Source organism: Ahaetulla prasina, chromosome 11 (genome assembly GCF_028640845.1).
Source record: "Ahaetulla prasina isolate Xishuangbanna chromosome 11, ASM2864084v1, whole genome shotgun sequence".
In the NCBI taxonomy this organism is placed as follows: domain Eukaryota; kingdom Metazoa; phylum Chordata; class Lepidosauria; order Squamata; family Colubridae; genus Ahaetulla; species Ahaetulla prasina.
In genome coordinates, this window is record NC_080549.1 from 27,604,086 (window position 1) to 27,625,573 (window position 21,488).

The 21,488-nt window shown below is 41.7% G+C and overlaps 2 protein-coding genes across 5 annotated transcripts in view; both read left to right on the forward strand.

The window, feature by feature from the left end:
• Nucleotides 1–272: 272 nt before the first annotated feature.
• On the forward strand, nucleotides 273–11,578 carry MAGT1 (magnesium transporter 1). 2 transcript variants are annotated; one of them, XM_058197029.1, is made up of 10 exons: nucleotides 275–457; nucleotides 2,456–2,625; nucleotides 4,490–4,607; nucleotides 5,459–5,599; nucleotides 6,943–7,083; nucleotides 7,511–7,600; nucleotides 7,868–7,931; nucleotides 9,079–9,153; nucleotides 9,599–9,689; nucleotides 9,936–11,578. In XM_058197029.1, exons 1-10 carry the CDS (start codon nucleotides 353–355, stop codon nucleotides 9,949–9,951), a joined length of 1,011 nt encoding a protein of 336 aa, XP_058053012.1. In that variant the 5' UTR covers nucleotides 275–352; the 3' UTR covers nucleotides 9,952–11,578. The 2 variants fall into 2 exon arrangements, with proteins under 2 accessions (XP_058053013.1, XP_058053012.1); XM_058197030.1 differs by lacking the exon at nucleotides 9,599–9,689 and having other exon boundaries at nucleotides 273–457.
• A 3,617-nt stretch (nucleotides 11,579–15,195) lies between these two features.
• The window catches only part of ATRX (ATRX chromatin remodeler), a 115,195-nt gene continuing 108,902 nt past the window's right edge, over nucleotides 15,196–21,488 (forward strand). For 2 of the 3 annotated variants that reach the window (XR_009156720.1, XM_058197028.1), the window contains exon 1: nucleotides 15,196–16,272. Coding sequence is in view for 2 of the 3 variants with exons in the window: in XM_058197028.1 (XP_058053011.1) it covers nucleotides 16,076–16,272 (197 nt within the window). In the remaining variant the exon portion in view is untranslated. The remainder of the gene's footprint in view (nucleotides 16,273–21,488) is intronic. The other variant, XM_058197027.1, reaches the window with a different exon arrangement.

Sequence of the window (21,488 nt, forward strand, 5' to 3'; positions counted from 1 at the left end):
ATTTGCATCCTTCCTCCCTTCGGCTCCGCAGCGCTTCCTCACCCCGCCCCCGCCCGTAGCCCCGCCTTCCTTGCAAGAGCTCTGGGCGGGGCCGGAGCGATTTGGACGGCAGTTCCGCCTCCGCCCTCCAATCACATCGCACCAGATCGCCTCCTTCTGATTCGTTGCTGATTCCTGCACCCTAAAGGTGAAAGGTCCGGGCCTGAACGGAAACGGAAGCGCCACGGACCAATGGCGGACTGCGGAATAGCAGCTGGCCCAATCAGGAGCTGGCCCGACTGCCCGTCTGACCAATGGGAGCCGGGCTGCCGGCTTCGGCCGTCTTTCTGGCTCTCTCCCGGTTCTGGCGGCCATGGCGGCGCCGCAGCTGCTGTTCCTGCGGGCCTTGATGCTGGTCGGGCTGGGGCTGCTGGTCGGCTGGGGAAGCTCCGGAGTGGAGGGGCAGAAGAAAAAAGAGGTGAGCGGCGCGGGTGCTGCGGGCTCGGGGCTCGGAGGTAACCCGAGGTCATCCAGCCGCGCAGTCACCCGAGCAGCAGGACCGTCCCTAGGCAGGGAGGCCCTCGGAGCATGCGCAGAAGCGGCCAGCCGGCCCGACGCGGGGAGGGGGAGGGGAGGGGAGGGGACGGCCGGCCTTGGCGTCCCCTTCGCCTCTTCCTCCCTCCGTCCCTCCGCGGGAAGAAGCGCCGCAAGCGCCCGAGCCGAGAAGAGGCCTTCGCTGCCGGAAGGGAAGCCGAGGCGCCAAAGGGCCTCGCGGGGCGGCCCCGGGAGCCTCGTCTGCCTGGCGGAGGGGCCACGGCTTCCCCGGGGGTTTCTTGGCGAGGCCTTTCTGCCTGGCACCGGACTGGCCGAGGCTGAGGGCGACTTTGGGGCCGCTTGGATACCCTCAAGGGCAGGTCCCTTTAAGACTGGTGGACTTCAACTCCCAGAGCTTTGCTGGCTGAGGGATTCTGGGAGTTGAAGTCCACGAGTCTTCAAGGGACCAAGGTTGGAGCCCCCTGCTCAAGGGCGCTGGGGTTGCATGCAGCTCATGGCATGCCCATGGCGCAGGTGCTGAAGCGGCCGGGAGGGAAGAGGTGGCTGCGGGTCTCTGGAGAGGGTCAGGCCTCCGGGCCATGGTGGTCAGGATTTTTTCTGGACTTTCTGGCTTTTCTTTGAAGATGTTTCGCTTCTCATCCAAGAAGCTTCTTCAGCTTTGACTGGGGAGGGGGTGAGGGAAGGGTTTATATTCTTTGCAGTCTTCAAAGAAAAAACAAGGAAGTGCCTCCTGAAAAAGCCCCTTTGGGGCAACTGTGACCTGGATGACTGAGAATCTCTACAGACTTTTAGCTATACAATTTGGGATGAACACCCTTGGAATGGTGTGGGAATAGGAATGGATTTCCAGCGGAAAAATTGCAGACTAAAGGAACCATGAGCACCACTCAGGTGACCCTGAGGACACAGATAAAACCTCCAAGTGCTTCAACAACCCTCTAAAAACAGGGCTGAGTCCTTCGGGAGAAGGGCGGTATAAAAATCAAATAAATAATAATAATAATAATAATAAAAGGATGCAAAGGACCAGCTGTCTGCAAGGAATATAAATCCTTCCATTTCCCACCATCCAGTCAGAACGAAAGAAGCTTCTTGGATGAGAAGCGAAACGTCTTCAAAGAAAAAACAAGAAAGTCCAGTTGCCTCCTGAAAAAGCACCTTTGGGATAAGATGTGGCTGTGTTTGCACAATGTGTATCTGGCGTCCTTCGCAGAGTTAACACATGGCAACCTTGGTGTTGATCTCAAGGTCAAATCCACTTCAGAGGGTGGTTGCTGAGGGGGGAAAAAGAGGAGGATGGATGGTATGCCAGGATAGGAAAAGCGATGCATAAACGCAACAGCGTAGTTAGACTATGTTTTTTTTTTAATTCTGCCTTTTTTATTGTTATAAACAACTCAATGAGAAGAATATAGGTAGCACTTTATTATTTTTATGAATAACTCAATGCTATGAACGTACCTAAGGACCTAAAGTCACCCAGCTGGTTTCACCTAAGGTAGGACTAGAACTTGCAGCTCCCCCACCCCCTGGGGGAGCTGGTAATGCGGTTTATTCTTTTTAATTTGCAGGCCCTTGTTTTTCATATAGGTGTATTGTGCAAAAATAATTAATGTGAACATTCGGGTGTTGTTAGGCTTTCAATCCTGCGAGGGATGTGAATTTGCTTGCTGGTGACCTTGATAGTGAAAGGTGAAAGAGGAAAAAGAGTGGAAATTGTGGCATTTCATGTGAAGAGAGAGAATCATGTAATCCTGTAGTATTGCAGATTTAGCACATCATGGTAAATTAATGGGAGCCTGCACTGCTCATGATAAGCCCTGATGTGTATTTAAGTGGAATGAATTAACATTTAAGGTGTGACCATTTAGGGTCTGAAAAACGGCATGCATTTAACATTGCAAATTTCTTTCTAACCTAGATGGTGCTTTCCGAAAAAGTAAGCCAGTTGATTGAATGGACTAGCAAAAGATCAGTTATTCGACTAAATGGGGACAAATTTCGACGGCTAATAAAGGCACCACCAAGAAATTACTCTGTGATAATAATGTTCACTGCTCTTCAACCTCACAGACAATGTGTTGTGTGCAAGTAAGAATTTCAGTTATTTAGAAATTCACCATATTACCAGAAGAGTATAGTCATTAGTGCATTTTAAGAATTTTTGTACGGGGATTATGCTTGTTAGAAGTTGATAAAATAGCCATTTGTGAAATCGTAATTTGGAAATATTCCTCTTAAAATGTGCTCATGTATGGGGATGAATATTATGCTGAACCTGCTATAATTGCAGGTTATGAACAGCATTTCTTTGAACAAGTTGTATAAATTCCTAAAGTTCCCAAAAGCAAGTGATTTTAGAAATTAATGCTTAGTTCATGTTTAACTGATCAGTTGGTGAAAACTGACATTTCAATTACTTGGGTAGAAAAGAACATACCACTTACAAACATCCTAATCTTTGGAGAGGATCCAATGATTGTTTTGTTAAAAGTAGCAAGTTAGAATGAGTCACTGGTCTTGCTGTTAAGAACACAAAGTATCAGAGATGGTCAACCAAACTTTTAAATAGCACAACAGAGATTGGAGCTAACTACAGGCAGTCCTTGACTTACAATCACATATGGGACTAGAACTTTGGTCATAAATCATTGCGGTTGTAAGTCATATCACCACATGACCAGTTTTAGATTTACAACAATTTATGCAATGGTCATTAAGTGACTCACCCTGGTTGTTAAGTAAAGCACATGGTTGTAAGTACCAGCCTATTTTATTCGATGGGCATTCCCCCCCCAAACCAAAAAAAAAACATTGCAAAATGCAATCACATGACTGAGAGACACTGTCAGTGGTCCTAAATGTGATCTAGTTGCTAAACTTGAAGTGCAATCACACAGCTGTGAGAATGAAGTGACTGTCATAATTTTGAGGACTGGTGGTAAGTAATCTTCAAGTCCAAGTTTGAATGGTCATTAAGTGACCATTGTTTGTAATGTCGAGGTCCACCTGCACATCTGATCACTGACAAAGAACGAGAGCACAGATTGGTATGTCCGTCTTTGTTCGGAAAGACACAGGGTACTTAGACTTGGATGGTGTGAATGCCAATCAAGCAGACAGTTACTCTTCCATTATCCCACTTTTAAAGGAGGGGATTTTAAACACATCCATTATTGCAGCTTACAGCCTGTAAATTGATGTAACTGTTCTGGGTGGAATTATGTCATGAGGGAATAGTGGTAGCATGTATAAGGTGGTTTAGCAATCAAGGTTACTATGACAGGATGTGTTGTCTTTACACTAAACAGGGGAGTGAAGGCACAGATATTCAGGAGCCATCACTGGCCTTGATATGAACATATAGAAGGCAGGAACAATTCTTTCCACGCCATTCTGAAATTAAATTCTAGCTCCCAGGCTTGAAGCACATTTGTTCTCCTGTGTGCATGAGTGCAAGTATATTCACAGACGTGGCAGGGGCTTGAGGAACCCGACATAAGGAGCTGCAAGAGGTTTAGTTTGTTTGAGTGAAATCTAAATGGTGCCTAATTTTGAGTTTCACCAAACAGGAACTTGCCACCTTTATAGAATCTAAAGTCAGGTTTGGCCTTGAGTATTTTGGCAGTCACATTTCAAACTGCAGTCAGATCCAGAATAGAGACAGTGGTGGGGAAAAAAGCTAAATTTGATTAAATTCAGTTTTAAATTAAATATAAATATGAACTAAATAAGAACAATTAGGTGGAATTCTATACATTTCCTTACATATATTTGTTGGCAAATTTTGGAAGGGTTCTTGGTGCTAATCTAAAGCTTTGAGGCGAACAAAACACTTTCTGACAATTGCTCATGCTGGTGCAAGGCTTGCGGCCCTGACACCGATGTCCCTTCCTGGGCTTCCTTTCTTCAAATCTGACCTTTCTTCACTAATACTTCCTTTCATTTCTGACAGACAAGCCGATGAGGAGTACCAGATTCTGGCAAACTCCTGGCGATACTCAAGTGCATTTACCAACAGGATCTTTTTTGCCATGGTGGATTTCGATGAAGGTGCTGATGTATTTCAGATGGTGAGGAGTTTCTGGTGATTTTAAAGCAGTGAGCTTATGACAAAAGAGAGTAAAAGATAATATTGCTTTTATTTTGAAAAAATATCTCAAGATATTTAGAAAACAATCTGAATTGTATTTATTCAAAAAATAAGTCCCTAAATATTGTTTCTCTTCACTAAAGATATTTTGGTTTGTCCTAAGGCCAGTAGAGGTAAAGATTGTAAGAATGTGAGCTGCAGGTTGCTTGTCTATCTCAGTGTTTTTCCACCTTAGCAACTTTAAGATGTGGGAACTGCAGTTCCCAGACTTCCCCAGGCAGCATCTGAAAAGTTGCCAAGGTGGAGAAGCTTTCTTTGGAAGAGCTGAAGAGAAGAGTTCTGAAGCAGCCACATTGTGCCCAGGTTGAGAATTGCTGGTCTAGAGTAGCTGGAAGGCTCCTGTGGACAAAAGGCTTTCCCAAACCTTGTACAGGCATTCCTCCACTCACAACCTCAGTTGAGACCAGAATTTCGGTTGCTAAGCAAGGCAAGTGTTAAGTGAGCCAGGCCCAATTTTTTAACCTTTTTTTGCCACAGTTGTTAAGCAAATCTGGCTTCCCTCATTGACTTTGCTTTTCTGAGGCCTGCTGGGAAGGTCTCAAAAATCACCCAGTCCCCAGACGCTGCAGCTGTCGCAAAAACCAAAGCAAATGGTTTAAATGGACAACCTGGGCAGCCTAGTGGCAGAGGAGCTAATATTACCAGTTATAAACTAAATATTGCTCCCATAAGCTCAGAATCTGGGTTCTTCTGACAGCATGGATTTAAAGTTTGGCATTAGAGACTAAGTTTTCAATGACATATTTTTGTATATTTTGCTGAAAAATAAAGCTCAACATGAATTCTGCTCCAACCTTCATTAATTTCCCACCAAAAGGGAAGCCAAAAAGAGGAGATACTTATGAACTGCAAGTACGAGGTTTTGCCGCTGAACAGCTTGCCCGCTGGGTGGCTGATCGGACAGATGTGAACGTAAGTAAACACCAGACTTTGCCTCTGATGTAACGTTTTTAGCTCTGACTGCCCAAAGAGACGGTTTCTTATCCCATTGTTGCTTTGGGGGACCACTGCTGAATTCCTGGCATCTCCTTCAGCTTCAGAGAGTAGGACTCCGATACAAAGAGACTGAATAGTCAGCTGCTGTAATGTGGGTTCTGACAATTAGTTGGTCGAAAGTAGAACCAACTTCCATCTTATCTGCTGGATTCAGTACAATACCACAAGTCAAAACTAAACAACACATTATGTCTTAGAATATTGGGACCACAAATTGGACAAATTAGAACAAATTGTAAATCACAATTTGTCCTCACTGGTTGGGCAAGCTCAATCATTGTAGCTTATTCAATAAAACTTGTTTAATAAAACCATCTAACTGGATACATAAACCCATATAGTTTGAATGAACCAACTGAAAACAATTATTTTTTAATTCCCAAAGTGGAAATATAGAATAGTTGAGGGATCAGATACTTAAAAAACAACAACACATCTGGAGTTTGCAAGTTTTCAGATGTACTCAGCTACTGCCAAAGCTGTCATGGCAATGTTTTATAAAAATGATCTTTTTATTATGGGTTTAGTATTTGGCTTACTTACCACTCAGGACTCTGCTAGAATGTGCAGTGATGCCATTCAATACTCGTCCCACTGATTTATTGAACCTCCTTAGAATATTTGCTTTTTGAATGAACACTTTTTGTTAAATTGCTTGGATATATTTTAATAATCAAGTGACTTATTGTAATAGTAATAAAAACATGAAAGTGGCTTGAATATCTAACTTTAGATCAGCATTTTTCTCTGTGGATCATTTCTAATACTTTAAAATTTTTATTACCTTTCTTAGTATAACTTTTTCTTTGGTGAAAAATTGATCTGAAGACACTGCTGGAAACCTGCTTTGTACAGATTCTCCTCCATCATCACATTAGGAGAGCAGTGACATTAGTGGCAGCTATTTTCATTGTTAGAATTATACTATTTATTACTCTTTTTAATTATTTCTATCCTGTCCCTCAAAAGGTACAAAAACATATATTAATAAACAAGGCATAACATAATCTTTGTTTTAAAATGTTCTTCATATTGCGGATCAGTCATCCAATGCCATACCTGGCCGAGCACCCCCCCCACCATGTCCAAGAATTCAGTGTGATCCTTTTCAATAAATCATGCAAACATTTTAGAAGCCATGTGGGAGACGTCCAAGTCAGGTAGCTTTTTAGTGACCCCAATGCTGAAAAGTTACATCCCATTGATGGCAGTGAAATAATGACTCCCGAGATGACAATTGCAGCCTGCTTTTCTCACAGATCCGAGTGATAAGACCACCAAACTATGCTGGACCTTTGATGTTAGGGCTGCTGCTGGCTGTCATTGGTGGCCTCGTCTATTTAAGAAGAAGCAACCTCGACTTTCTCTATAACAAGACAGGCTGGGCGTTTGCTGCTTTGGTAAGCAATCTGACCTTTTGCCTCCTTGTTCTACTCAGTCACAGAGGCACACAGCGGCAGGAATGATCCCGAAGAAGCTGCATCTGGCATTCTTTTTCCCCTTTTCAAAAAAGGACAATCTGAGGAAAGAAGGTTTCTGTATTCCTGTTTGGGAGTTATTTTTTGCAGGAAATGGGCAGATCTGAAACCAACATTTTAGACCTCTCTGGTTCCTCTGAGAATAAATTTATTATTCATAGGATATAAATTATAACTGATTAAATCATACTATTGTGTAAATAATGTCTGAAGAGTTTATAAATGCCATTTGAAATAACTGAAAGAGTGAAAAAAGCTCTGTTTGAGGTTAGTTAATATATAGGCCAGATTCCTTTAGTGGGTTTGTTGGTGGCACATGCATGGCAGCTGATTCACTCTTGTTTTTTAGTGCTTTGTCCTGGCTATGACATCAGGCCAGATGTGGAATCACATCAGAGGGCCACCATACGCTCATAAGAATCCTCACACAGGTCAAATGGTGAGTTATTTTTCCCTTGGAACTGGAGATCATTTTCCTTGGCTCCAGGGCCTCATCTACTGGGAAATATCCAAGTTCAGTGGGAGGTAGTGGGGGATTGGTAGTACAGCATTAATTTCCAGAACTTACCGTCAAGATTGTCCGGAGCTGAGCTTCACTTTCTAAAGAACTGATGGGGGGGAGGAATTTTCTGCTCACATGCAAATACAGGTTCTGAGCTTTGTCCCATCAAAGTAATTTCATTTATTTAATCTCTTTATTTTGCAGAACTACATCCATGGGAGCAGCCAAGCACAGTTTGTTGCTGAAACACATATCGTTTTACTGTTTAGTATCCTTAAGGATAAGTAGGATATGCGAAAGTACAATCAGAAATACTGTTTTTCCAGCCTTGTGCTGCTGTGTGATGGTTTTACAATTCAGGAAATGGCCTGTGTTGGGCTGGGGGAGAACGTGCTGCAAATTTACACCTACCAATCCTGGCAGGAGATCAGTAGGATGAATCTACAGACCCCTCGCATCCTGGACACTGTTTCAGGATAACGCAGGCCAAAACAATTAGGCACAGGGACAGTTTCTTCTCTCGTGCCATCACTCTGCTCAACACCTACAGTAATTCCCACAGCACTGTCTTATGGTAAAGATACTTACCCTTGTCATAGGGTTGTAGTATTATTATCCTTATCTTATCCCCCTCTTATTGGTATTATTATGATTATTATTATTACTCTGTCGCTTTGTATGTACACTAAGAGCTTCTGCACTGGAGACAAATTCCTAGTGTTTCTAATCACACTTGGCCCAATAAAATATTCTATCTGTAGGAGCAGGTAAGAGGTAAACACAGTCGTCTGAAAGGTGACTTATTCTGTTCTAGTTCCAACTAGTCTCAATGTTGTAAATGCAACATTGGTACCTGGAGTTACTTCAGGTAGACCTTGCTTACTGACTGCCTCGTTTATGCCATCCATTATGCCATCCGTTATAGTGGTGTAAAATACATATTTGCAAGTAGGCCTTGCGTTTACAACCATTGTAGTATCCCTTGTCATAAGATTGCCATTTGCACACTTTCTAGCAAGATTCTGACAATCCAAGTTAATGGAGAAGGCAAATTTGCAAATTGCAATAATGTGGTGCCTTAATAATTGTGATTCATTTAAACAGCCAAAGAGGAAACCTTTGCAGCCACATGATTTTCTACTTAACAACAGTGGTGTTTAGTGCTTGAGTAGCCAATCCCAGTTCTGATCGCTAAGTGAGGAATATCTGTAAACATAACCCTGCACCCTAGTTGGAATTCTCGTTCTATGTTATGTTTAAATGACATACTAAACTTTGGGCAGATGTTTTGTTAACCGTGCCTGTAAAAGTGTAGAAATCGGAATATTTGCAATAATTATGTAAGATGGGAGCTCTCTCAAAGCTGAAAGGCTTCGTTCTGTCCATGGCTGTGGCCTTAACCTGCCTTCTCACAGATGCAGGTGTCACTCTGGGGATTGTGCTTCTTTATGAAGCCGCTACGTCTGACTTGGAAGTGGGGAAGAGAAAAAGTAAGTATCAGAACTGACAGCAAAATGCTTTCGTTGGATTACATGGCTGTGACGCAGGTAGGGAGGAGAGGGAGTGTTTAAACAGCTGCTCAGCACCTCTTAGGATAAGTCCATTGCCAGCATAAAGTATATCTGCCATCCCTGTCAATCAAAGGATTGAGAGGCCCTTTTGTAGCATTCCTGACATTGTTCTCGCAGACTTGCCTTTCCAGAGCACTGCTGAACCAAGTGCTGCCAGTCATTAGAAGGGTAGCTTTGGGGTACCTCTCCTGCTGCTGCTGGAACTGCTGCATCCTGTGGGGTCCGCAGGAAGTTGTTTGTTATGTAAATGCATCGAGGGAGTGACGGCCTTCGCAGTTTGCAAAACGCCCCCTCCCCTTTCCAGTGCTTTGCTGACCCCTGTTCTTCACAGTTCAGTCTCACTGGCTTCTTTGCTCTCCCATAGTCATGTGCGTGGCTGGCATTGGCCTTGTGGTGGTGTTCTTCAGCTGGCTCCTCTCAGTCTTTAGATCCAAATATCACGGCTATCCCTACAGGTATGTGTGTTCTCTCTCTCATAAATTACTCTGCTCCAGGAAATGGACTCTTAATAGAATTATGAAACACAGCCACCAACTCCACAGTTGATGGCACACCCAGTATGGGCACAGTTTGGATTGCCTGAAGTTCTTAATACAGATAGAGAACCCCACTCACTGAACAGCCATGTTGTACTTCCTGCTCCCTGCTCTCTCTTGTCCAGCATCTTTTCATTTGGTGTGTGTTTATGTTTTTCCTTTCAGCTTTCTGATGAATTAAGAATGTGCTGTGTTGGAATTCGCCAAAGTGGAGCACTAGCGTCCAAGATCCAGATGGTGCTACCTCTCTTTGAAATGAACGGAATCCTTGCACACCTAACCAAAGATCCCTGGTGCCTTGGCAAGACAAACCCTTTAATGTCAGGATGCATATTAATTACAGCACATGACTCTCTCCCATTTAGCTGAGGCCAAGGTGTCGCTTCTTGTCTTAAAAACAAGGGAGCCTTAAAAAGGCCACAGTTCCAAAAGCTTAACTCGGCGCATCTCTTTATGCCTCGCATGTGTACAGGCATTTTCCGTTTGCAGTTCTGCACGCTGCAAGGTCTTCAGACGTGGCTCATCTGGGTTGATGGGCTTTTTCAGACAAGGATGGTCCTTTAATAGGTAAGCTCCCATCGTGGCTGTTTTTCCAGCACCTGCTGGGATTTTATTTCTCAGCAACATTTCTTACGCTTGCAAGACCGAGGCATGTTATCCCTTGATAGGAGAAGAGAGTCCAATTTTGGTCTTTTGGTTCTGTGTAATAGGTGATTTGCTTTCGCCTAAAGCGTAGAGCCAACAGATAAACCTTAAGGGGGAAATAACGGTTGAACCTCGTAAGCATTTAATAAAGTGGCCTCCTTGAGTCTTTTCTTCGCCATGCGTGAGACCGTTTCCATTTACTTGGTCTCCTGCTGCTGCTGCTGAACTGAACTTCCTAGAATTCTATGCTGCCCTTCCCATCAAACGTGGACAGTGTTGAGATCTACACCAGCATGTAGATTGAGCTCTGCAGTTAAGGTCTATTCTTGTGCTGATCTTTACCAAACACAGCCCCCTGCTCAGCTTTGGTAATGGACATTGTCTGTGGTGGGTTGGACTAAATATCTAGTCCTCCACCATGTTCCCAAAAGAGATCACTGGCATTCTTAAAATTATTTTCATAATTGAGCAATTGGGAGGAAGAAAGTCAAAAGCAGAATCTCCTCTTTATCTGTTGTGTAGGTGCTATGTATATAATCCTGGCATTTGTACCAAAATCAAAGGATGGCCTCATTGGAAAAGTAACTGATGTGGGGATAACCTACTTAAATTGAAATATTTCTCATTTGGAATCCTGACTAGATATTAGACATGCTAACTTGTCTAACTACGGCAACAGAGACATACTATTCAGTGGACTTTTTTTTACTTTCAAGACCTTTTGGAGAGGAAAGAAAGAATCCCAAAAGAAGCAGAGGCTATAATCGCAGAGGTGCCATTTCAATAGTTCTCCCTTCTTCTCTGTGTCCTGCTTGGTTTTTGTGCTAAGGCCCAAATTCTCCATAGGAAGAAGAAACCCATCCTGGGTTTGGTAGCATCGGTTTCTTTTGGGCAAGGTGTAATAAGGGCTGTGGAAGATCAAGAAAAAGATATTTCTTGAAGTAGCCACTACTTAGCTTTTCAGTTTTCTCTTACACAGGTTTCCTGTATTCAATTACTTTCCAAGTGCCTTAACACCATTATACTATTTTTCAGTATTTGATTCCAACAATGTTTGAAAAATACATTTTTATATGATTGAGAACATCTAAGTTGTAGCATGGATATTGAAATGACTATTATGGATATGTGTCAGCTTTCAATAAAAAATTTCTTAGCTTGAATCAGCAATTTTTGGGGAACTTGACTGCATCTGGAAAACCTCACTACACTGTCTTAAAAATATCCCAATAAAAGAAACAGAAGACAGCAGTACAATAAACAATTCTTACTTTTAAGATTCAGAGGTTTATTTCATGAGCAATTTGGAACATGAACAGCCATTATAACACAATTTACAGTAATAACTTGTTGCAATGTGGTCCACTGACATAGCTAAGTCCAGCAAGGAGTAGCTACGGCCAGTGGCCCTGAACTCATCCCAAGGCATTCTTCTTATACTTTTCTGCACTCAATTCACAACCTACTTCCTGGGGAATGGAAGGATTTATATTCCTTGCGGACAGCTGGTCTGCATCCTTTCAGAGAGTCGTTGAGGCCGCTTGGAGATTTCCCTGTGTCCTCCGGTCACCTGAGTGGTGCAGATGGTTCCTGTAGTCTGTAGGTTTTCTGGAAAGCCATTCATAATCCCACACCAGGTTTGCAAAAAAAATGCAGACTACAGGAACTATTAGCACTTCTCACTAAAAGGATGCAAATGACCAGCTGTCTGCACGAAGTATTAATCCTTCCATTCCCCATGATCCAGTCAGAGCTGAAGAAGCTCCTTGGATGAGAAGTGAAATGTCTTCAAACAAAAGCAAGAAAGTCTAGTTGCCTTTTGAAAAAGCAAGCACCTTTGGGAGAACTGGAATCGTCGCTGCGATACTGGCTGGAAAATAGCGAGCTCTGACAAGCTTCACAAAAGTCCAGCCAGACAAACCACTGTTTGGGGGAGTGGGGGTGTCTTCGGACTGGAACCGTCTTGGAGGGATGGGGAAGAAAGAGGCTCCTCGGAAGACCAAGAGGAACAGGCAAGTTCCTTGAAAGGTCGGAGGCAGCTCTTTGATCCAGTAGTGGGGGTGGCTGCCATTAAAACAACCGCTCTAAGCTGGGGCAACCGGACTAAGATTTAAGATTGAATGGAGTATTGTTACCAGGTGAGTGATTGGCCAACTCAGAGGTAAGAATTTTTTTTTTTAAGTTTAAAAGAGGTCCCAGTGTGAAATAAGCGGTTAATTGGCACTTGGGAATTCAAACTGAAAAGAAAAACAAAGAGGAACTTTAAAGACGAAAGCCCAAAAAGGAAAACTTTCTACCTGGATTTAAAATTGGATTTGGAGAAATTAAAAACAATATAAGAAAAAGAAACTGAGGCAAAGCATTTTTTAACAAGAAAAGGAAGCAATTAAAGAGAAAGTACTTTCTATGTGGATTTAAAGTGGTACTTTGTTGCCTGGGGATTTGTGGATCGGAGAGAGACATCTGGTGGAAAGGAAGCACTTCAACAATCACTTTAAAAATTGAAGGAATAAAGGATTTAGACTACCATGGGAAATCTTAAGGAGTATTTGTTTAAACAGCTGGAGCACGACTTTGAAAAGAAGTGGGAAAAAAAAGTCTCAAACTGGAATGATCTAAATAAATATTGAATTGGATACTATTTGGAAATAAAGAAAAACATTACATGGACTTGAATTTGAACTACACATAAACTAAAATAAAAAAAAATGACTGGAAATTAGAAGTATGAGGAACTAGTGGAGATGTTTAAGAATGTGTGTGAACCATTTAAGGGAAATGAAGAAGCAGAAGGCTGGTTACAATACAAAAAGGGGGAAAGGATATAAATGAGAAGCAAGAAAATAATGTTGAAGGGAAAACAGTTGAAGATTAAAAAAATAGAAAATTACACTGGGATTGTCAGTGACAAAATAAAAATGGATATCCCTCAAAATATCAAAATATTCCTCAAAAAAGAAGGGAAGAGAAGGAAATGGAAAAGATTGAGGGGGAGAATTAAGAGGGTAACAATTTTAAAAATTAGAGAAAGGGTTCAGGGAGAAAGATACAATAAACATAAAAAGAGAAAGGGAGAAAAATATCAAGACATGGAATTCTGGAGAGACCAAAAGAAAATGGTTAAAAGGGGAAGAACAAGGGATATCAGGAAGGGAATTAAAGCATTTATTTGTTGATTTAAGGGAATGGTATTATTAGTAGAAATTGTATGTAAGAAGCAAATTAGAAATATAGAGATTACTGTAAAATGGAACAATTAATTGAAATTAAGATATAAAATTGAAATGCCAGTAAATGATGTATGTAAGCAGCAAAAAAGTAGTAGTATTTGTTTATTGTAAAATGGATCAGCAGATGCAATGTGAAGGATAGATTGGTTTAAAATGTGAAAATAACTGGAATTGAGATATAACATTGAAATGCTAGTAAATGAGGAAAATAATTGATGTTGGAATAAGAAATTAGGAACTAAAGAAAATAAGAGGTGGAAGGTTAATTTAGTTAAAATGTTTCAAGGTAAAATAGAATAAGTTCATCGTTAATTAAAAATGTGATGGGGATTTTGAGAAATATATTCAATAAATGGAGAAAATATTTCTCCACAATCCTGAACTGAAAATGAATACAACAATGGAGAGAGAATGGAAGGAGTAGAGGGATGGAAGGAGGAGAGAAGAAAGGAAGGAGAGAGAGGAATAGAAGAAAGGGAAAAGGAGAAGAAGAAAAGGAGGGGAAATAAATAGAAGAGAATGTTAGAAAGGGAGGAAGAAAGGAGGAGGGGGAGAAAGGAAGGGGTAGAGAAGGAGTAGGAGAGGAGGAAAGAAGAAAGTAGGAAAGGATAAAATAAGGGAGGGAAGGTAAAGAGAGAAGGAAAAGAAGGATTGTTGTAAAACGAGATGAAATGGTAGAAAGGCAACTCCGAACATGTTCAAATTTATTAGGATGAAGAATGAATTAATATGAAAGTTAAAAGAGAATATACTGTATATGATTAACAATGGAGACATTAGAATTTGAGGGTGGAAGAAGATGTTATTTATACAATAAGCATAGAAGTATTGAGATAAGATAAAGTAAGGAAAAAGAATATTTTGGCAGAAATTGTAACTATGTAAAATGTATTTGGATATGACAAGTTGTATAAGATATGATATGGTCAATACTCTGTTCATAAAATATGTGGGCGTGTGTGAAAGAAAAAAAATCAATAAAAGTTGATTCAAAAAAGAAAAAAAAAGTACCTTTGGGACAACTGCGACCTGGATGATTGAGAATGTGAACATTAATTTATCAGTAACACCAAGTCTAATGAAACAATGAATAATATTGCAATTGACTGTTTCTAAGAAAAAGCTATTGTTGCCAAGGTAACAATAATGATTTGCCTAAGAAAATGACCAGGAATTGGTTAGATGTGAGGGTGCCAATGTATATTTTCCCTATATCATCATCTTGATATAAGCATTTTGAATATCATTCATTTTAGTTTTACTTTGACTCATTGTTACATAACTTTTGGCTCCCGAACATGTTGTGCTAAACTATAAACCATGATTGTCAGATTACAATAGTTATACTTATTAACTATAGTGACATAGAAATAAAGGCTATTATGATTCTGTTGACTATGTTGACCATTCAGCTTTATAAACCACAATTTAGAGATTAATGACAGAATTCAGCCAATTTTGGTTTTGGTAAGTTATTATTTAGCATATGATGAGAACATGACAGAAGAGAAGTAAGCATATATACACAGTCCATGTAATTACACGTTAAAACTTGTATGAGAGTATGGCAGTGGCCTCATGACTCGCTGTCCAATTCAGCCATCCAGGCACTCGCCTCTGGCCTTGCTTCATGCAGATCTAGGGAACCAGAGAAGACACGCCCTGGGCGATCATGCACAATACGTTTAATAGTTTGCCTATCAGCATCACAATTGCAGCCCGGGGAATTTTTCCATCCCCACTACAGGGCAGAGGCACTTCTTCCAGTACCATACCTATTTCTGTTCAATTTTGTCCAGCTATAGCAAGGCAAGACAAAACCAGGTGATTTGGTAGAAGAATCACTAATGTCACAAAAAGGTATTTTGGAGTTGGAAGGGACCTTGCAGGTCATCCAGTCCAACCCCCTGTCCAAGCTGGAGACCCTGCACCATTTCTGACAGATGGCAGTCCAGTCTCTTCTTGAAAGCCTCCGGTGATGAAGCTCCCGCAACTTCCGAAGTGAAGACAAGATGGTTAGCTACGGTAGAATGTTTTCTCAACAGTAAAAATGTTAAATGCAAAAGTTTTTAGAAAGGCATACAATGTGTTTTGAAATAAGTGAGAAGAAACGATGCCTTAAGCTTTGTCAAACTAGGTGTGCAACACAATCAGCCTGTTACAGGTGTAACGTCAAGACTGCCTCTTGCCTGCCTTGAACGAGGCACAAGGAGTTTGCCTTTTGCATTGGGACAGACGGCCGGAGAGCGCTCGGGGACCCTGCAAGCCGACCTCCGTTTCAGTGACGTCATGCGGCGTGACAACAGCCGACGACAGCCGCCATAGCAGCCAATCGCAAGCGGAATAGAGGAGCGATGACGCAAACCGCCCTAGTAACAGCGCCGACGTGACCTGCCCAATCGAAAAAAAGATGCCAGTCCCCGAGAGCCAATGGCGGGACGCGGAGTGAAAGAGGTAAGGCGGGGGAGGGGCCTTCCCTCCTCTTTTCGCCGACAAGATGGCGGTGGTGGCGAAGGTGGCGGGGTTGGTGGCGCCAACGGCTTTGTTTCCTTTCAGCGCTTGAAGCTGGCCGCCCCCGGCCCGGCCGCGAGGGACAACGACGGAGACATGTCCGCGGAGCCCGCGAGGTAGGCGGTGGAGCGGCAGTTGGCTCCGCGTGTTTTCCCAATGAGGCCGATCAGCCGGGTGAGGGGCGGAGAAAGGCGGCGGCGGCGGGAAAAACCCTGAAGCTGCTACTCTCGCCGCTCGCCTTCCTAAACGCCGGCGCCTCCTTCCCGCCGGCTGTGGCGTGAACACCGCGCTGCGGGTTCTCCGGCGGTGCTGAATACAGGGTTGGGGGACCGGCCCTCGCCCCCCCCGCCCCCCTCGAGCTTCCCGCCTCTGCGCATGCCCAGTGGGGGCGGGACAGGCCTGCTTGGGCTCGTGGGCGCCCCCCGGCGGGCCCCCGCCGTTGCCCTCCCCGTTTGGGGGCGGGGTCTCTGCCGCCTCCCCCCCCCGCCTCGCTCCGCGGCTTTGGTGGCGGCAGCAGCAGACCGCGGTGGCCGGGAAGGATGGAGGGCTGCACAGGTGCGCTGTTACCTGCCCACCTTTGGGGATAGGCAAGGAGCTTTGCGCGCTCCCGTGCCCGGTGCGTTTGCGGCGACTTCTGAGCATATTCCCGGCACTTCATGTCTTCTAGCGGAGGCTTCCGGCAGAGAGATGGGGATTGCAAGATAGCTTTCTCGCTTAGCCTCTAGGCCACATCAAAGCACAAGGTTAGGCTTAGGGTTACGGGGACCTTAAAAAAAGGATGGAATCGGCCCCAACGCCTTGGTGGTCGTGGCTGTTTGTGGGTTCGTCTTTTGGGTGGCTTAGTCTGTTCAGTAGATCCCTCACGGGGGTCAAAATTCAGAAAATTGTGGTTTGGTTGACTGCAAACGACAACGGTGTTTGTCAACCTTGGCAGCTTCAAGATGTGTGAACCACAACTCCCAGAATTCTGGGGATTGAACTCCGCCCATCTTCAAGCCTCCAAAATTGAGAAAGGCTGGATTAGATTGTTGTGTGAACAGTCAAGTGGTTATGACACAGGGTTAAATTAAGGGTCTTTCTTAAGAGCAGGGATTATTTTGTGCTTCTTCAAGGACAGGATTCACACTTCGTTAATTCATATATTGTTGAGTCAGGATGCATGAAATCTCCAGTTGTGGTTGGTAGATCATAGTTTATGACTTCCATGAACCATTTGTGTTTACACAAGTAACCATGGTTAAGCAGAGCAAGGATAAAAATGATTGCTCCTCCTTAATTGTTTTAGCTCTTGGTCCGAATTTGAATATTATACTGGTCCTCTAATCATATTTTAATTTGCCTTTTTCTGCGAACCAAGTTGGTGAATTCTTATTTTATATTATCAACAGTTTTCCTTATCTACTGTCCTTTTCGTACAAATTTATCTTCCATTTTGATGACCCTGTAGAATATTTCTTCAAATGTTATTTGGTAATCATACAAATGATCCCTGTAAAGGAGAATCTCATGGTAATGAGCAGAACCACTGATTTAAAATTTATGAAGGAAAAACTTTCAAGAGACTACTGCCAAATGAGATCTTTGTATGAATCGTGAATAATCACAGTCCTTCACTCATTTATTTCAGACTGTGAAATATGTACAGTCTATATTGACTGTACTGTTACTCTCTTGGAGGAATAAGACTCTGGCCTTGTGTCCATTTTCATTTGTGAAACAGCTTAGTAGTGCTTTCTTATTACTGCATACTCTGAAAAAGTTTAAAGAAAATGCAGATGATTTCTAGCCTTTTACACTTTATGTTTTTTCATTGATTTTTCCCTTCCCTTCAATGGTCAAACATTAAAGATTACCAAATGGTTTAATAATTGCCCTTCCAAGTTTCTAGTTGTCTTTCCTCAGCAGGACTTTAGGTGATTAAAAAGTAAGGGAGTAAGCATTATGCAAAATAAAATAAGGAATCAAGCTTGTTAATGTTAAGTCTGTCTGAGACCAGAGCTGCCATTGTTCAATTTAATCATATGATATATAGAAGTATACACTGCTATCCAATTCACTAAGGCACTCAACTTAAAACCACAGTTGAGTCCAAAATTTGATCTCAATTTTACAACCGTTTTTATAATGGTCACTAAGTGCAAACCTGTTTTTATCAATGGGTATTTTTTTTGTTGCGTTCAGCTCTCAAAAGTTAACCATTATGCATATACCCACATATACACACACATATATGACACAGAGAAACAACAGTTTGGATTGACAGCCTATTGCCTGTCAAAGAGCTCCGACTATAGGGATCTAGAAGAAGAGCCTTCTCTGCCACAGCTTTGCCCTCCTACCTAGAGTAAAATCTATCCCGATCCTCCTATCCTCCTGTAGGATCCTAAAGACCTGGTTCTGCTAGGTGGCCGGGGACCTAATGGGGGTGTTCCATGCCAGAGGTGGCTGCTGGATTGATGGCAGATTTCACCTCCCCCCTCACTCTCTGCTCTCCACCTGTCCATCTTTTGTTATGATATTGATGTACTTATTTTATCTTTAATGTTTATTTTATTGTTCTATTATTTTTACTTCTGTTTTATTTACATTTTTTTTCATTTCTTTCTTTTTGTAGTTGTAAGCCACCTAAAATAGCCAAATAAATTTAACAAATAAGTGCAACCAATGTACTTCTTGTACTTCCCAAGAATGGAAGGTTAGAAACTGGATGAAAATTGTCCAGGCAGCTGGGATCAAGATATTTTTTTAGGGGAGGATTAACTAAGGCAGTGGTTCTCAACCTTTATAGTGCTGCGACCCCTTTAATACAATTCCCCACGATGTAGCGACCCCAACCATAAAATTTTTTTCCCAGCGATCTCAGTGCGCCTCAGCAGCCGCAGAAGGGGAAAAAAAGCAGCAAATTGTTTTTTTGAATTTATCATGCCTGAAGCTGTATTGGCTAGCGATCTGAACTGCTTGCGATTGCCTTGAGGACGGAGGCATTAAAGCGGAGACTCCTCCCCTATTATCGCGCCTGAAGCCAGATTAGGCTAGCGATTGGGAGTGATTGCTTGTGGAGTCAACCATTGGAGCGCGATTCTTTGACTCGCAAGTATACTTCCCATATTTCCAATGTTCTTAGGCGACCCCTGGCAAATCATCATTCGACCCCAACGGGGTCGCGAACCACAGGTTGAGAACCGCTGAACTAAGGCCTCTTTCATCCCCTTTGCAGTGAGCAATTTCATCAACCAGGAGGAACCAGGGGTCTAATTGACAGGTGGTTACACTGGCAGCATTGAATTCAAAGGGATCAAACTGTTCCCAGATAACTGGGTAAGACCTTTCCCCAAGCATCTCATGGACTAGCACCATACAAGAGTTCCAGCTTGGAACAAATTTGAGTGACTTTGTCCATCATGTGTTGAACAAATTCCTCTGAACGATCTTGACAATGATCATCTGAGCTCCCCTGTCCCAGGGGGAACCAGGTAATCCTGAACAGGGCCACCAGCAATATCCTGCAGTTGCAATAAGGACATTAAAGGGTTCCATGTTCCTTCTTACTGCCATGAGATAGGCCTTACTGCCATGAGATAGCTCTAAATCATGTCTGATTAGAGTCTCATCTAATCTAGTGGTGCTCTAGACATCTCTTAACCCTTTTCAAAACCCTCAGCAACTCTGAACCATATGGAGGGGCAGGAAAGGGTTGCAAGAGGTCGCATAGGCTCAATTGTGTCAAAAGCCTTGTGATATCCTGATACCCTATTTTATGTTCTTCTGAACCTTAAAACCCATTTTATTCATCATTTATTCTGTTTGATCTTTTTTATATTTGTAACATCTTTGATTCTGTTTATTAATTTTGAAACCTGCTTGCTACTACGCCAAATTATTTTAATTTGACCATTAATATTTCAATTCCTTTTAAAGGCTCTTTCAGAACCAATACCAAGTCAACTGCAAAAGCCCTTCACTTGTAAGTTTCTTTTTTAATCTTTACTTTCACTATCTTCTTATTTTGTCTTGCACCTTTATTCAATAATTCAATAACCAAAATAAATGCAAGAGTTGGCATCCCTATCTTGTTCCCTTTTTATATCTCAACAGGATTTTCTTAGATCTCCATTAACAATTATTTCTGCTTTCTGTGTAGTGTAAATTGGCCTTACCCTTTTTATAAAGTTCTCTCCAAAATTCATACTTTCTAAAACCTTGAATAAAAAAAGTCCTGTTCAAATTGTCAAAGAAAGATCAATTTAATCAATGAGATTTGGTTTTTGTGATGTTGCTCCAAATATTCCAAAATGTGTAAAGTATTTCTAACAGTCTTTTAACTGCCTTTTAGTTAAAAATACATATGAACTACATCAATAAATTCTTGCAAAAATTGTCATTTAAAACCACTTCTAATGCTTGTTCAATAATGATATTGGCCTAAAATTTCTTGTTAAAGTCAAATCTTGTTCCTCTTAACTATTAATGCTATATTGGCCTTCTTCTGATTCTTTGATATCTTTCTTCTTGAGGATAGAGTTTATTGTAAAGTTTCTAAAAGTTCATCCTCAACACATAATAAGAACCAGATAATCCATCTAGTTCAGACCTCTTTCCTGTTTAATCTTTCTTTTATGTAGCTTCAGAAACTAAGCTTATTATAGGTTTGTTCATAATTTGTCTCTGTTCCTTGATAATCATTGGTAAATTTCATTTCTTTAGATATTCGTTTCAGGGAGTTGCGTGGGTCAAAAATGTGAAATGAATGAATGAATACACAAATAAATAAATATTTTCTTTAAAGAGTTGTCATTTCCTTTAAACGTTGGAATAATATTGATGAAAAGCTTTTTTATGACTGCATTGTCAGTTAATATTAGATCACCTTATAATTTCAAATTTTACTTTTCATAATCTATATGCTAGCCACTTCCCTGTTTTGTTTGCAAAGTCATGAAGGATTTATGTCTTTCAGAAAAATAGATAAACTAAATTGTCCAACAAATTAAAAAAAACTTTTGGTAATTTGTCTTCAATGATTTAATATTTTTCTCAGACGTTCTATCCAATTGTGGGGAATCAATTGTTTCTGAGAGTTGCTGGATGTAGATGAAGTCATCTAGTTGTTAGTACTTTATTGATTAATGTTGTTAGTATTGTTAATAATTTTAGCATCTAGCAGCATATTAAAATTTTAAGCTAGCAGATGTAAATATTTTGGGTTATTTATCAAATTTAAATAATAATAATCCCTTGCTGATTAGGCAAAAGGGTGAAGCATAAGGACGACACCCCAGGCAAATAGGTATGATCTGCTGAATGATTATGCCCATCACACTTCAGCCTGTCA

Coding starts and splice junctions, on each gene's coding strand:
- MAGT1 (XM_058197029.1), top strand. CDS start 353: ATGGCGGCGCCGCAGCTGCTGTTCCTGCGGGCCTTGATGCTGGTCGGG. Junction 458..2,455: donor AGGGGCAGAAGAAAAAAGAG/GTGAGCGGCGCG, acceptor TTTCTAACCTAG/ATGGTGCTTTCCGAAAAAGT. Junction 5,600..6,942: donor CTGATCGGACAGATGTGAAC/GTAAGTAAACAC, acceptor CTTTTCTCACAG/ATCCGAGTGATAAGACCACC.